The 13,351-nt window shown below is 45.5% G+C and overlaps 1 protein-coding gene across 2 annotated transcripts in view; it reads left to right on the top strand.

The window, feature by feature from the left end:
- Positions 1 to 11,606, top strand: part of LOC131431423 (potassium voltage-gated channel protein Shaw-like) — a 254,602-nt gene extending 242,996 nt beyond the window's left edge. For both annotated transcript variants that reach the window (XR_009229674.1, XM_058597123.1), the window contains one exon: positions 10,479 to 11,606. Coding sequence is in view for 1 of the 2 variants with exons in the window: in XM_058597123.1 (XP_058453106.1) it covers positions 10,479 to 10,507 (29 nt within the window). In the remaining variant the exon portion in view is untranslated. The remainder of the gene's footprint in view (positions 1 to 10,478) is intronic.
- The last annotated feature ends 1,745 nt before the right edge of the window (positions 11,607 to 13,351 follow it).

The following is a 13,351-nucleotide window of genomic DNA, read 5'->3' as shown; positions in this document are numbered from 1 at the left end:
TTGTTTGGCCGTCTACTGACAAAAACTATCAATTGATGAAGATTTGAGGTCGATTTAGATAAGTTTTTTTGCCCTTTTCAATGATGATATACATTTTTTAACAGATTTTAAAATATATTTCCGGATATGGATGTCGGATCCGGATGAAATTCAGGAATTTAGTATGGAACCTAAAGACCTTTCATTCGAATCTAAGTTTGTGAAAATCGGTCGCGTCATCTATGAGAAAAGTTGGTGCACTTATTTTTACATTTTTTTTTTTTGAACATTTTACCCCATAACTCCGAAACCCGAAGTTAGGTCCGAATGAAATTCAGGAATTTTGTATGGAATCTAAAGAGCTTTCATTTGAATCTAAGTTTGTGAAAATCGGTTCAGCTATCTCCGAAAAAAGTTGATGCGCCTATTTTCACAATTTTTGCACATTTTACCCCCTAATTCCAGAACCAAAAGTCGGATCCAAATAATATTCAAGAATTTTGTATGGGACCACAAGACCTTCCATTTGAATTTAAGTTTGTGAAAATCGGTTTAGCCATCTCCGAGAAAAGTTAGTGCAAAAAACGTTACACACACACACACACACACATTTTGCGTACTCAATGAACTGAGTCGAATGACACTCGGGCCTCGGTTCAAAAGTCGGTTTTCACAGTGATTGCGTAACCTTTCTATATGAGAAAGGCAAAAAGAAAACATGAATTATACCGACAGAAAAAAATATTAGAAGAAAAGAGACCGAATAATTCAGAAAATAACAATAGAAAGAACAAGCGAAATTTAGCAAATCATTCATGGGACTATCAATGGTTTATTTGTTTACATACTCACACGGTCTGCAAACTAGAGAAATTCACTAGCCAATAATATATATAATATAAAAAGATAGCTAATGAAAAAATTGTTCTTGCAGAACTGGAATATTCTTATGGCATCCTAGAACCTTTCAGTAGAATCTAAGACGGTGAAAATCGGTTTAGCCGTCTCCGAGAAAAAGTGAGTGACATTATTTTCACTGTTTTTTTGTGCATATGACGCTGTAATTCCGTAAAACCGGAAGTCGGATCCAAATGGAATTCAGGATTTTTGTATGGGGCCATAAGACCTTTCATTTGAATCTACACACACACACACACACACACACACACACACACACACACACACACACACACACACACACACACACACACACACACACACACACACACACACACACACACACACACACACACACACACACACACACACACACACACACACACACACACACACACACACACACACACACACACACACACACACAGACATTTATTCAGTTTGCCGAGCTGAGTCGAAAGGTATGTGACATTCGGCCCCTTTGGCCTAGGTTCAAATGTCGGTTTTAACAGTGATTGCCTTTCTATATGAGAAAGGCAAAAAGGGAACAAAAACAAAATATGAAATAAAGATATTTTTTTTGCAAAAGAAACAAGAAAATTAATATAAGAAAGAAGAAATGCGAGAGAAGAACTGAAAACGCAAAATAGGTAAGATGGGTGATAACGCACAAATAGAGAATAGATGGAACATGAAATAAGAAGGGAAACAGAAGAAACAAAAATATTGTATATGAACGAAAAATTACTTACCTATAAATAAAGACTGTCCCAGAGAGTATGGACACACTTTGATTTCGCTGTAAATAATTCACAAGTGTTAGATATTCAAATTTTATTCGATATACTGATAATATTAGACTACAACAACAGAATATTATTCTCAACTTTTGCTACTTAGCCATTGTAGACTAGCTGGCGCACCTTCCTGCGAACGTTCCTCATTAAATTTCGTACAGACTTCTTGGCGACAAGTTTTGACACTTTTTTCCAATCTTTTTCGAACTGTGCCTCCTAAGATGTGCCTTCGTTAATTCCCAAAATTCCTCAACTTGTCGGAGTTGGAGCAATTTGGTAAATTTTCATGTCTTTTGGGACGAAAAAGACATTTTTGGTAGTATACCGTTCTACCGTTGATTTCGAGTAGTGGCAAGAAGCAAGAACTGCCCAGAAGACAACAGGATCCTTGTGGCTTCGAATCATGGGTAGAAGTCGTTTTTGTAAACATTCCTTGATGTATATTTCGCTGTTCATTGAAGCAGTTGTGATGAAGGGTTTCGAAATCCTACCGCAGCTACAAATTGCTTGCCAAACCATAGCTTTCTTACCAAATTTTTCGACTTCAATCAATGTCTAGGACTGGTTCAACACTTACCCTTCTCGCACCGTGTAATATTGTGGTCCCGGCATGGATTTGTAATCGAGTTTCACGTAGATTTCGTCGTCCATGATTATGCAGTTCAAATTTACAGCAAGAATCGTATTGTACAGCTTTCGAACCCTCGGCTTGATCGATGCTTCTTGTTTCGGACTACGTTTTGGTTTTTTCTGCTTCTTATAGGTTCGAAGATTCAAACGTTCTTTAGCACGAAAAAGATTTCACTTCGAAGTGCCCACTTGTTTGGCCACATTCCGAACTGAAACCTACTTCTTTTGCTCGAACGCCTTCAGTATACGTTTATCTAACTGAGGGACCATGACCTTTTTTTCGATCCGTTTTCGGTTTATTCTCAACGGTGTTATCCTCACCGAACTTCCTGATTGCATTTCGCACGGGTTTTTCACTTACTCCTTCCATTTTCGCTATTTTTCTCAGTGACAGTCCGCGTTCTGTGCACTATTTGCACGCAATTTTTGACGTTGTTCTGCTGAAAGTCTACGCATTTCGAAACAAACTAATGAAAACGAATAAACAACTGCACAAGTGGTTAGAGATGAGTGTAAACAACTGGACGCAGCCATAAAAATTGACAGATTCTGAACCATTGCGAAATGGCAGCGGTTTTTGGTTGCGTCCATACTTTCTGGGACAGTCTTTAATGAAGAAACGAGAACCAAGAAATACAAAGAAGAAGACAAAATAAAAAAGCAGTATAAGGAAGGAAGAAAATTTATTAAGGAGGCAATGAAAATACGAAAAAAGGGAGACATAAAGAAAAAAAGAATAGAAGAGAGCAAGAAATGAAGAGCTGTTTTACAAGTAGTTCGTCTTCAAAACGAACGCTCATAGTGCACAACTATGTCACTTAGCAGTTGAACATAAGCCACAAAGAATACGTAAAGTTAAATTCTCCTATGAGTATCTCCGATGCGTAAAATAAATGACAATTTTTCAAACAGATTTCCTGCACTTCTAGATGTTCGAATATTTTTTTTTTTTTTTTTTTTTTTTTTTTTTTTTTACAAGGTGAAATGCATTTACGCACGGAGTGTGGGACTCTCCACAGGACTACCCAACTGTTGATTGGAACTACCCACTAAAACACCTTGGATCTCCAACCCTACCTCCCCGGCACCACCGCTAGGTATTACTTCGGGGTGGAAGGCTATTGGTGCTCACAGCACCCTTTCCAGTTTTACGCAGAATGTAGATCAGCATCCTGCTCTCGAGAGATCGACCAGTTGGATGACGAGGTCGGTCCAGTGATGCCGGCTGGAGGGTAACTTCCGGTTCACTGGCGCCTCGGCGACCCAAAACTGGTGCTACGTCGCGGAACTACTCGACTAGTCTCCGCCAAAAAGATCTAGTCTACACCGACGGAGGGTTCCCCGACGAGGGAAGTCCTCCCGAACCGACGCTTACGGTACGCGTCTACGACCCGACCGAAAGGATGCCTAAGTCGATCCAATGATTCCGGTTGGAGCGTGGCTTCCGGTTCACTGGCGCTCAGACGATCCTATCGGTATCACGCGACGATCTACTCATCTAGTCCCCGACAAAGGATCTAGACTACTCCGACGGAGATTTCCCCGGCGAAGGAGAATCTCCCGACACCGAGTCTCTTACACCACACGGGACACCCGATGGAGTGCCGAGGTCGGTCCCACGATTCCGGTTGGAGCATGGCTTCCGGTTCGCTGGCGCCTCGACGACTCGAATCGGTGTTGTGGCGGCTACTCGACTAGCCCCCGCCGAAGGATCTAGCCTACACCGACGGAGAGTTCCCCGACGAAGGAGGCCCTCCCGAAACCGACGCTTTCGATACCCGTCAACGCCCGACCGAGAGGATGCCTGGGTCGATCCAGTGATTCCGGTTGGAGGATAGCTTCCGGTTCACTGGCGCCCCGACGATCCTAGCAGTTTTACGTACTACTCGTCTAGTCCCCGACGATGGATCTAGACTACTCCGACGAAGAGCTTCCCGACGAAGAAGGTTCTCCCGGACCGACGTTTATTCGCTGATCCCTCTTGAGCCTACTACGGTACGCGTTGATCCGCACTCCATTTCCGCTGCAATATGCCCGCAATTTGGGATGCCGCGGTCGACACTGCGTTCCAGTTCTCTACGCAGTGGCACATTCTCTGGATCAGGTTTTCCGGTGTGGTGTCCCTGCCGCATGCCTCCAGTAGCTCACTCCTTTGAGCCGCGAAACGGGAACATGCGAACAAGACGTGTTCAGCCGTCTCGATCTCGTCTGGGCAGCCAGGACATACAGGGGATGTCGCGTGGCCGAACCTGTGGAGGTACCATCTGAAGCACCCGTGGCCTGTGAGGAATTGCGTCAGGCCGAAGTTCACTTCTCCGTGAGGTCTATCTAACCAGCTCGAGACCCTAGGTATGAGCCGATGTGTCCACCTGCCCTTGGTTGAGCTGTCCCACTCTTGTTGCCATCTGCGTAGAGAAGCGGCTTTGGAGGCCCTACGGGCGTTCCTGTCTCCTCGCATGCTGTAGCGCTCCGCGTCTTCCTTCACTATCAGGCCGATAGGCATCATGCTTGCAACCACGCAGGCCGCATCCCTCGATACAGTGCGGTATGCACTGATTACGCGAAGACACATCAGTCTATGCGTACTCTCCAGCATCTGTGCGTTGCGTTCCACATTCAGTGCCGACGCCCATACCGGGCTGCCGTACCTGAGGATCGAAACTGCCACTCCAGCCAGTAACCTTCGTTTACTGGAGCGCACAGGCGAGCTGTTGGCCATCAAACGGGAGAGCGCCGCGATCGCTGTTGATGCGCGCTTGCAGGCGTATTCAACGTGCTTGCTGAAACTGAGTTTGTCGTCAAGCATCACACCCAATTGCTTCAGTGATCTCTTGGAGGGGATCACGCAATCTCCGGCATGTACCAGCGCCTCCTGTTCCGATTTGCGGTTGTTTACCACCATCACCTCTGTTTTGTGGTGCGCGAGTTGCAGTTTCCTGCTACGCAGCCAGTCCTCCACCAAGCAAATTGAGTGTGATGCACTCAGTTCGACCTCTTCGATGGATTCGCCGTAGACTGTCAGCGTGACGTCGTCCGCGAACCCGACTATCTTGACACCCGGAGGGAGCCTCAACCTCAGTACTCCATCGTACATTATATTCCACAGGATCGGGCCCAAGATAGATCCCTGTGGTACTCCAGCCGTGATTGGAGTGCTACGTGTGCCTTCGTCGGTCTCGTAGAGCAATACTCGGTTCTGGAAGTAGCTTTCCAGAATCTTGTACAGCCCTTCCGGTACTCCTAGTCGAAGTAGGGAATCAGCAATGTCTGCCCAGCAAGCACTATTGAACGCGTTCTTGACGTCTAGCGTTACTACCGCACAGTAGCGGATCCCTCGTCGTTTGCGCTGTATAGCTACCTCCGCCGTGGTTACCACCGATGTTATGGCGTCCACCGTCGACCTGCCTCTGCGGAACCCGTACTGTTGACCAGACAGTCCTCCTGCCTCCTCTATGAAGGGGGCTAGCCTGTTGAGGATGATTTTCTCAAGGAGCTTACCCACAGTGTCTATCAGACAGATTGGTCTATACGCCGAAGGATCCCCTGGGGGTTTCCCAGGTTTCGGTAATAGTACCAACCTTTGTCTTTTCCAAATGTCTGGGAACATACGCTCGTCCAGACATCTCTGTATGACCTCCCTGAACATGTCCGGTTTTGTCATTATAGCCGCCTTTAGAGCCACGTTCGGGATACCGTCTGGCCCCGGGGCTTTCTTTGTATCGAGCGATCTTGCCGCAGTGAGCAACTCCTCGTTCGTCACCTTTACGACTTCATTCGCTGGTAGCGGAGCTGGCTGCCAGGGGGACGTGTCGTGGTGGGGAAAGAGAACCGTTATGATTTCCTTCAACCTCGCCGGACTACGTTCAGGGGGTGCTAGCGCCCCTCTCGTTTTGGCCATCACCATCCTGTAGGCATCGCCCCATGGGTTGGAGTTGGCTCCCTCGCATAGCTTGTCGAAACAGGCTCTTTTGCTTGCGCTGATGGCCTTGTTTAGTGCTAGCTTCGCCGCTTTGAACGCCGTGTTCCTCTCCATCCTCATCTCCGCTGATCGAGCTCTTTGCATCCTTCTTCTAGCCCTGAGGCAGGATGCGCGAAGGCGTGCAATTTGCTCGTTCCACCAGTAGACCGGTGGTCTATTGGTCCTCGGTTGAGCCTTTCTAGGCATGGTCGCGTCACACGCCCGTGACAAGATAGCGACCAACTCGTCCCCTCTCAGGTTCGCGTTGTTCTCCTCTAATTCGAGGGCAGCGCAAAACGTTTGGCGGTCGAAGTTAGCCACCTTCCACGCTAGAGTTTTGGGAGTATTTCTCCTCCTTGTGCTTCTCGCCAATTGGCCGATCGTGTAGCGAATGGCTAGATGGTCGCTATGGGTGTAGCCATCGTCAACTCTCCAATTAAGATCTCCAGCTAGGCCGGGACTACAGAAAGTCAGGTCGATAAACGACTCGACTCCATTCCGCTGGAAGGTACTTTTCAGTCCATCATTCGCTAACACGACGTCCAACTTGGCGAGAGCCTCCAGTAACGTCTGTCCTCTCCTATTGGTGAAGCGGCTGCCCCAAGCCGTTGCCCAGGCGTTGAAGTCTCCGGCTATCACCACCGGCTTCCGACCCACCAGGTCTGCGGTCAACATGTCGACCATCCGAGTGAACTGGTCTATTGACCATCTCGGTGGTGCGTAGCAGCTACAATAGTAAACTCCGTTTACCTTAGCTATGGCTACTCCCTCCGCTTGTGTTTTCACCACCTCTTGCACTGGGTATCGACCAGTCGTCAAGATCGCCACCGTCTTGGCTTCGTCAGACACCCAGTTCCCGTTATCTACCGGTGTGTGATAGGGATCCGAAAGAATCGCGACATCAATGCCCCATTCCGTCACTGACTGGTGCAGCAATTGCTGGCCAGCTGCACAGTGATTTAGGTTCAGCTGTACTACTTGCATGCTGTTTTACTCCCTCCACTTGTTGAGCAAGTAGGTCCGCCCATGACGTGGTTTGTGGCCTTCTTCTTGCTCGCGCATAGCATGCAACGTGGCGTTCTTTCGCATGCATACGCCTTGTGCCCCTCGCCGCCGCAACGCTTGCAGAGGTTGCTCCGGTCTGGGCCTTTGCAATTCCACGACTTGTGGCCAGGTTCGAAACACCTGAAGCACATGTCGACCACCGGCGGTTGGTAAGCGGTCACTGGGCATACCGACCATCCGACCTTTAGCCTGCCCACTTTGAGGACCTTATTGGCATCCGTGGCCGATAGCTTAAATGTAGCTATCTGGGTGCCCTGTGGTCCTTTCCTCATGCGTATGGATTCCCGTAAGACATCCACACCTCCTTGCTCCTTGATGGCCATGGCAAGTTCTTCTGCGGTGGCGATTTCGTCCAACCGTTTGCACTGGAGTGCAACCTCGTTACGTAGGGCTCTAACTTCGGCCGTATCGCCCAGGACTTGTTGGGCAAGCGCAACAAGCTCCGTTCCGCCCTGAGCTCCCTTTTTAAGCTCGAGCAGCATCTCTCCCGTCTTCGTACGACGAATGCTGCGAACCTCTTTGCCAAGCTCGGCTAGCTTTGCCTCGCTCCGCATGGCCTTGAGCACATCGGCGTACTTTTCTTTGTCGGCCTTAACCAACAAAGCCTCTCCTTTGTCCCTAGCCTTCCTCGCGGGAATGGGCCCGGCCTCTTTTGGGACCTTTTTCTTCTTCGCGACCTTCACCCATGGATTCTCGCCGGGTTCGCTTACATGGCTCGGATCCGGGGTTCGAGTGCCGAGGTTTGGGTTGAGCCCCTCGCCACGTTCCTTCGCCCCATCATTTCCGCCATGGTCTTTGCTCCTTTTGGCCTTGGGAGTCAGGCGTTTACTGCCTGGAGAATCCCTGGCGCGTTTCCGGCGCTGTTTATTCCGCTCAATCGTGAGCCGGAGCGCATAGTCGACCGCCTCCTGTTTTTTGTCGGTATCGAAGGTGAAGGGCTCTGTTTGAGAACACTTCTCCGACTTTCCGCCACCCTCTAGCCGCACTATCAACGCCTCTTGGTCCCTTTTAGCTACGTTCACGGCTTTACGTAGCTTCAGCAAGTTCGCCTTCAGCTCCTTGCTGATGTTGGATTTCTCCTGCGCGAATTCAATAATCGCGTCGAGTTGATCTATGACCGCTGTCATACTCGGCTTGATTATTTCCTTCCCTTGCTCCTGGGACTCAGGCTGGTTCGCTGGTTTGACATGGACATTGCTGTCACTCGTCTCCTCAGCTACTGCCTCGCTCTTCTCTCTCGCACCCGTTCTGGATGGAGATCTCCTCAAACCCCCTCTTGCGAAAGGGTTTACCTCCTTACTCGACGCCGATGTTGTTGATGTAGAACTCATGTTTTATATGGGTCCCCCTTATGGCTACCGTCAAACCCAGCCGAAAGTAGTCGCTATCATGATCCCATGGTTACCTATGCGGTGCAGTGAGGCCATGCGAGGGTTGGCTTTACGCTCAGAGCCGGATCAGCGCAAATCAGGAAAAGGGCATCTGAACCTACTTCCACCCAGTCATCCCAACCGGGTGGCTGAAAGTGAGACGGCGTGCCATAAGGCCTGCCACGGTTTTATGGGACGGAAGGCAGCTGCGGCATTAGCCTACTCGCCATTTCAAGCCGGTTCCACCCTGCTTTACTGAAGGAGTAGAATACCGCAGCTGTCAGCCCTAGTTTCTCTATATATTCCGATCTACCGTATCGTATCCATGGATGGTATGGTAGCCAGTATGCCATAGTTAGGACCTCACTGGCGTTAGTCCTAACGTGCCGAGTCGGCACTCCCGTTGGGCTTGTGCACTTTGAGCGGCACACGATCGCTTTGGTAGGACTTGCTTGCGGATACATGCAGCTTTTTGTAGAGGATTAGCAGAGCCCACTGCCAAACCCCACCGCATCCTAGGCAAGCCCTACAACTCGCAGTTGCCGGGGGAGGGGTCGTCAAGCCCTTAGACATAGTCCCTGCTGCCCCACATGTTCGAATATTTTATGCAACTGGTTTGTTGCATAAACTTGGCAAAAGAGATTATTCTGTCACAGTATCATGTTCCGAGAAAGTCGACATCATTTTTCCGTTTCTCGAACAATTTTACCGTCCATCCAAACCCGATAGTTGATAAGCTTGCCATCTGCACAACAGATCAATCATATCGCCATTCTCAATCCTGCTTCAACAGGATAATAACCACCTAAATAGTGAACCAAGTGGGATGCAATCTGCTTCGGGCAAAAATAAATCGTAGAAAAAATCTGTTGCACTTTCAAACTTGAGGATAAACGCAAAACGGATGGTAACCACGTCGGGATACCAGGATAAGACGTACGAAAAAAAAACGTTCAAAAGGCAGTCGCTCAACCACGGAAAGCTACTGGAATTAGCATAATTTATGCAAAATATTTGTTTTCGATTTGCATAACTCAGAACGGTGTCATATAGCAGCTACCGCAAGAGGCCCTTGAAGTAGGGTTGACATGACTTGACATGCTTCCATCGTTAGACTCGTAGCCCAAAAGTTGATATATTCGAAGGATTTCGGTTCTTAAAACCACTCACACACGATTGTTCCACTACTTTTGCAAGAGCTCGCTCGCAGACGGAGCGACAGGCAGCAATAGGACGACCGTTTCGAGTAGCCATTTATGTGCCACTCACAAGGTGCCGGAAAGGAGGCTGTTTGCGCTTCCACTTCTCTGACAGCTACATGTTGGATATCGCTCTGCTCTATCGTTTTCACTTGATTGATGAAAGGACTATAAATAATCCCTTCATCAACCGGGCAAGTTGATGATGCTCTTGTTGCTGCTGCCGCTTCTGCTGCTGTTTTATGCGTTTAGACGTACGCCGAATGCTAGACGGGTTCCGTATGTCTGGAATACGATGTCCTCCGTGCTTCATTCGCACGAATATCGTTCGTTAGCAAATTGAAAGCCATCAATGACCAACCGTATGACAAATAGTTCCTTTATCTATCAGTTAACTGGCAGGCGATTGGTTCAAACCTCGATTCAACTTCATTCAAAGTCCATTTGCCAGCATGCAAATTTCTGACAGACTCTGGTTTTGATCAAATTTATTGACTAGGGAAAATATTTAGATTTAGCTTATCAAACTTCTAACGAATATTTGCTAACAGTAATTTTTCTTCGTCATTATTCATCTTTTCAGAAACCAAAGACCCAGTCGGTAACGTTTGAGACGATCTGATAAGTGTGGTTCCACTGGATGACAGGTTATCAGTTCCGGTGGTAACCATAGAATCCCAAGCCAACGCCGCTTCTCTAGCCATTCCGGATCTACGACGATCGTCGGTTGGTAAACCCAAAGAACGGAAGTTGAAAAACAGTTAAAACATGATGACAGCTCCAGCAACCAACAAAATCCAGAAAAAAACAGTAGGCCGGCCACATTGTAGCGGAACATTGTAAAACAAAGGAAACATTTAAATTGTCAAACCAGCAAACGAAGTAACTGAATAAAACTAACCAGGGCCATCTCCTCCAGTGTTTGAACGTGTTTGTTTCCGTGGAAACCGTGGGACTAAAATGCATTTTGCCTTCGCATTTTTTTCGATTGACTACCTGTGTTAGCTTTTCTAATCAAAGGAAAAATAAAATCCGACAGCTTAGATATTTTAGAACCAGTTTGTAAGAGATGATTACTGATAAGGATTAGGAAAAAAACAAAGCTTTGTTCTATAAAGTTGATTACCTTAAGCTCGATGAAGCAGCGTTAAGTTTTAACACATACACACACAAACATAAACACAAACAAAACAAGAACTCCTGTTAAGTGTTCTCGATGTTGACAATTACGAGAAGTGATGTTTTGGTTTCAGCCATTTTCTTTCCTATATGACAGATTAAACACAATAACTACGCTTATTACTAAATGAAAAAAGTACTGTACAGTTATTAAATCGACAGTGGAATATGATCAACAAACAAGTAAGACATAATTGTAAATAATCAACCAGAAACTAACTAAATTTGAAGTGTAATACCAACAAAAAAAAATCAAGCAAACACAATTGTATATTTTAGAAAGAGGCAAATCGAAAAGTGATATCAAGTTATTTTAAAACAAAATAAAAAAATTGAAACTCTATAATACTGATTGCATCATCGAATCGAATTGGTATGAAAAATTCAATTTTTAAGTTTCTTCGTCAGTTCAAAGCTCTATTCTTTCGAAATAAGAAAAAAAACAAAAGGCTCCAACGCTATAGTGTTTAAAGAGAAACTCTATCGACGACCTGTAAATAAAGACAACTGTTAGTAAAACTCTACAATTGTACGAACTTGTTTCAATTTTTCTGGCTGTTGGATTGTGCTAATAAAAGCGGACATCAGACTGAACCTGCCTCCTGCTGTGCGAACGGAAAACGGTTGCTTTTCACACTTGGCAAATGTAATCACCAAATCCCACCAAAATCCGCACGAGCACCAGAAACTAGTTAAAACTTATCCCCATCCGAACACAGTGTGTACCGACGACACAAACGAGTTCTTGGCACAAATGAACTCAATCTCTTCCTCTCACTTTCGCACACAAACTGACACATCAACAACCATATCCAGCATGGGACCAACTTTATGCTTTATGGATTCATAAATTCAGATTCACTTGCCCAGTACAACAAATCTGCATATTAATTGAAAAATTTGAAACAATGATTTCCCTCGTCGGGCAAGCCGTCTCCGTCTGCGGAAAAAGGCATAAACAAACAAATTAGTCAACTATATTCAATCGAGATTGGGAAAGTTGGAATTCTCGCCGGTTGGCTTAGTGTGAATTTTAGAGAGACCGGCTCTACTATAGATTTCCTGGAAGATGAGGGAACCGAACTTCTGATGGGTATCCATTATCGTCAGTATCGTATCAGATGATGAATAGTTAAGATTAAAACCGTTAGGATTGCAACTAGAAACAAGGAGAATGGGAAACTTTGACAATTTACTAATTGGGAATTAATTTCACGAGAAACTTTCTTTATACTCACAATTTATCACAAATTATTCAAATTCTGGGAATCGGCTCTAAATAGGGCTCACCCAAGTTCAGGATTCTCAGTTTTTGAGAAAATGTGCTGAAACAAATGGTTTTCTTGTCAAACAAAATCAAAATCGAACTGTGAACCATTTCGTGGTTAATTTTAACTTTTGGTTGAAATCTGACACTCGAGTGGTTATTTTGATGTTGTCAAAAATAACCTTGCTCGAAAGCATGTTTTTTTTTTACAGATCGATGGTTATTTTCCGACACTGAAAAAAATCTTGTACAGAAAATTCTGATATCAATTCTTTAGTCAAAGTTATTTCCAGTGCAAAATAAACCCAAATAACTTTCCACCCGTCAAACTTTGAAATGGGTCGCAGTTTTAGTTAAGTTTAACTACTCGACACAAAATAACCACTTAAGTATCGGATTTTAACCAAAAATTAAAATTAACCGCGAAATGGTTCACAGCCTAAAGTAGTACGGAAACTATCCGTCTTTTTGCCAATAAATTTAACGGAATGCGGTTTTTTTTTGTAGAAAATGACTTCCCCTTCACTCAGATTAAAAAAAAACTAGAGCGAGCAGCCCCATTGGGTTGTTCGAGATATTGACGTGGTACAAGGCAACCAACATTTGCATTGAATGATAATTTCAATAAAACAGTTTGCTACTTAACCATTGTAGACTAGCTGGCGCACCTTCTTGCGAACGTTCCTCACTAAATTCCGTACAGACTTCTTGGCGACAAGTTTTGACACTTTTTTCCAATCTTTTGTCGTGAATACAACTTTCTTTACTATGGGGAGCCGTTTCAAAATTTACCCCGCACCAGAATGGGTAGAAATTAACCGTGAATATCTCTTGTTGTACTTAACCCAACAACATAATTTTTTCTACAAGCTATAGGAAATATGATCAGGAATTTGCGATTAAATTTTCAACAGCGTGAGATAATCACAAACAACTCAAAAACAAAATTTTCTAAATTTTCTTTTGGAAGCAAGTAGAAAAACTCATCATGCTTGCTTACCTTTTTCGCA

The sequence above is a fragment of the Malaya genurostris genome, chromosome 2 (genome assembly GCF_030247185.1).
Source record: "Malaya genurostris strain Urasoe2022 chromosome 2, Malgen_1.1, whole genome shotgun sequence".
In the NCBI taxonomy this organism is placed as follows: Eukaryota; Metazoa; Arthropoda; class Insecta; order Diptera; family Culicidae; genus Malaya; species Malaya genurostris.
The sequence above is the reverse complement of the archived record's forward strand: the minus strand, read 5'-3'. Positions and strand labels throughout refer to the sequence as shown.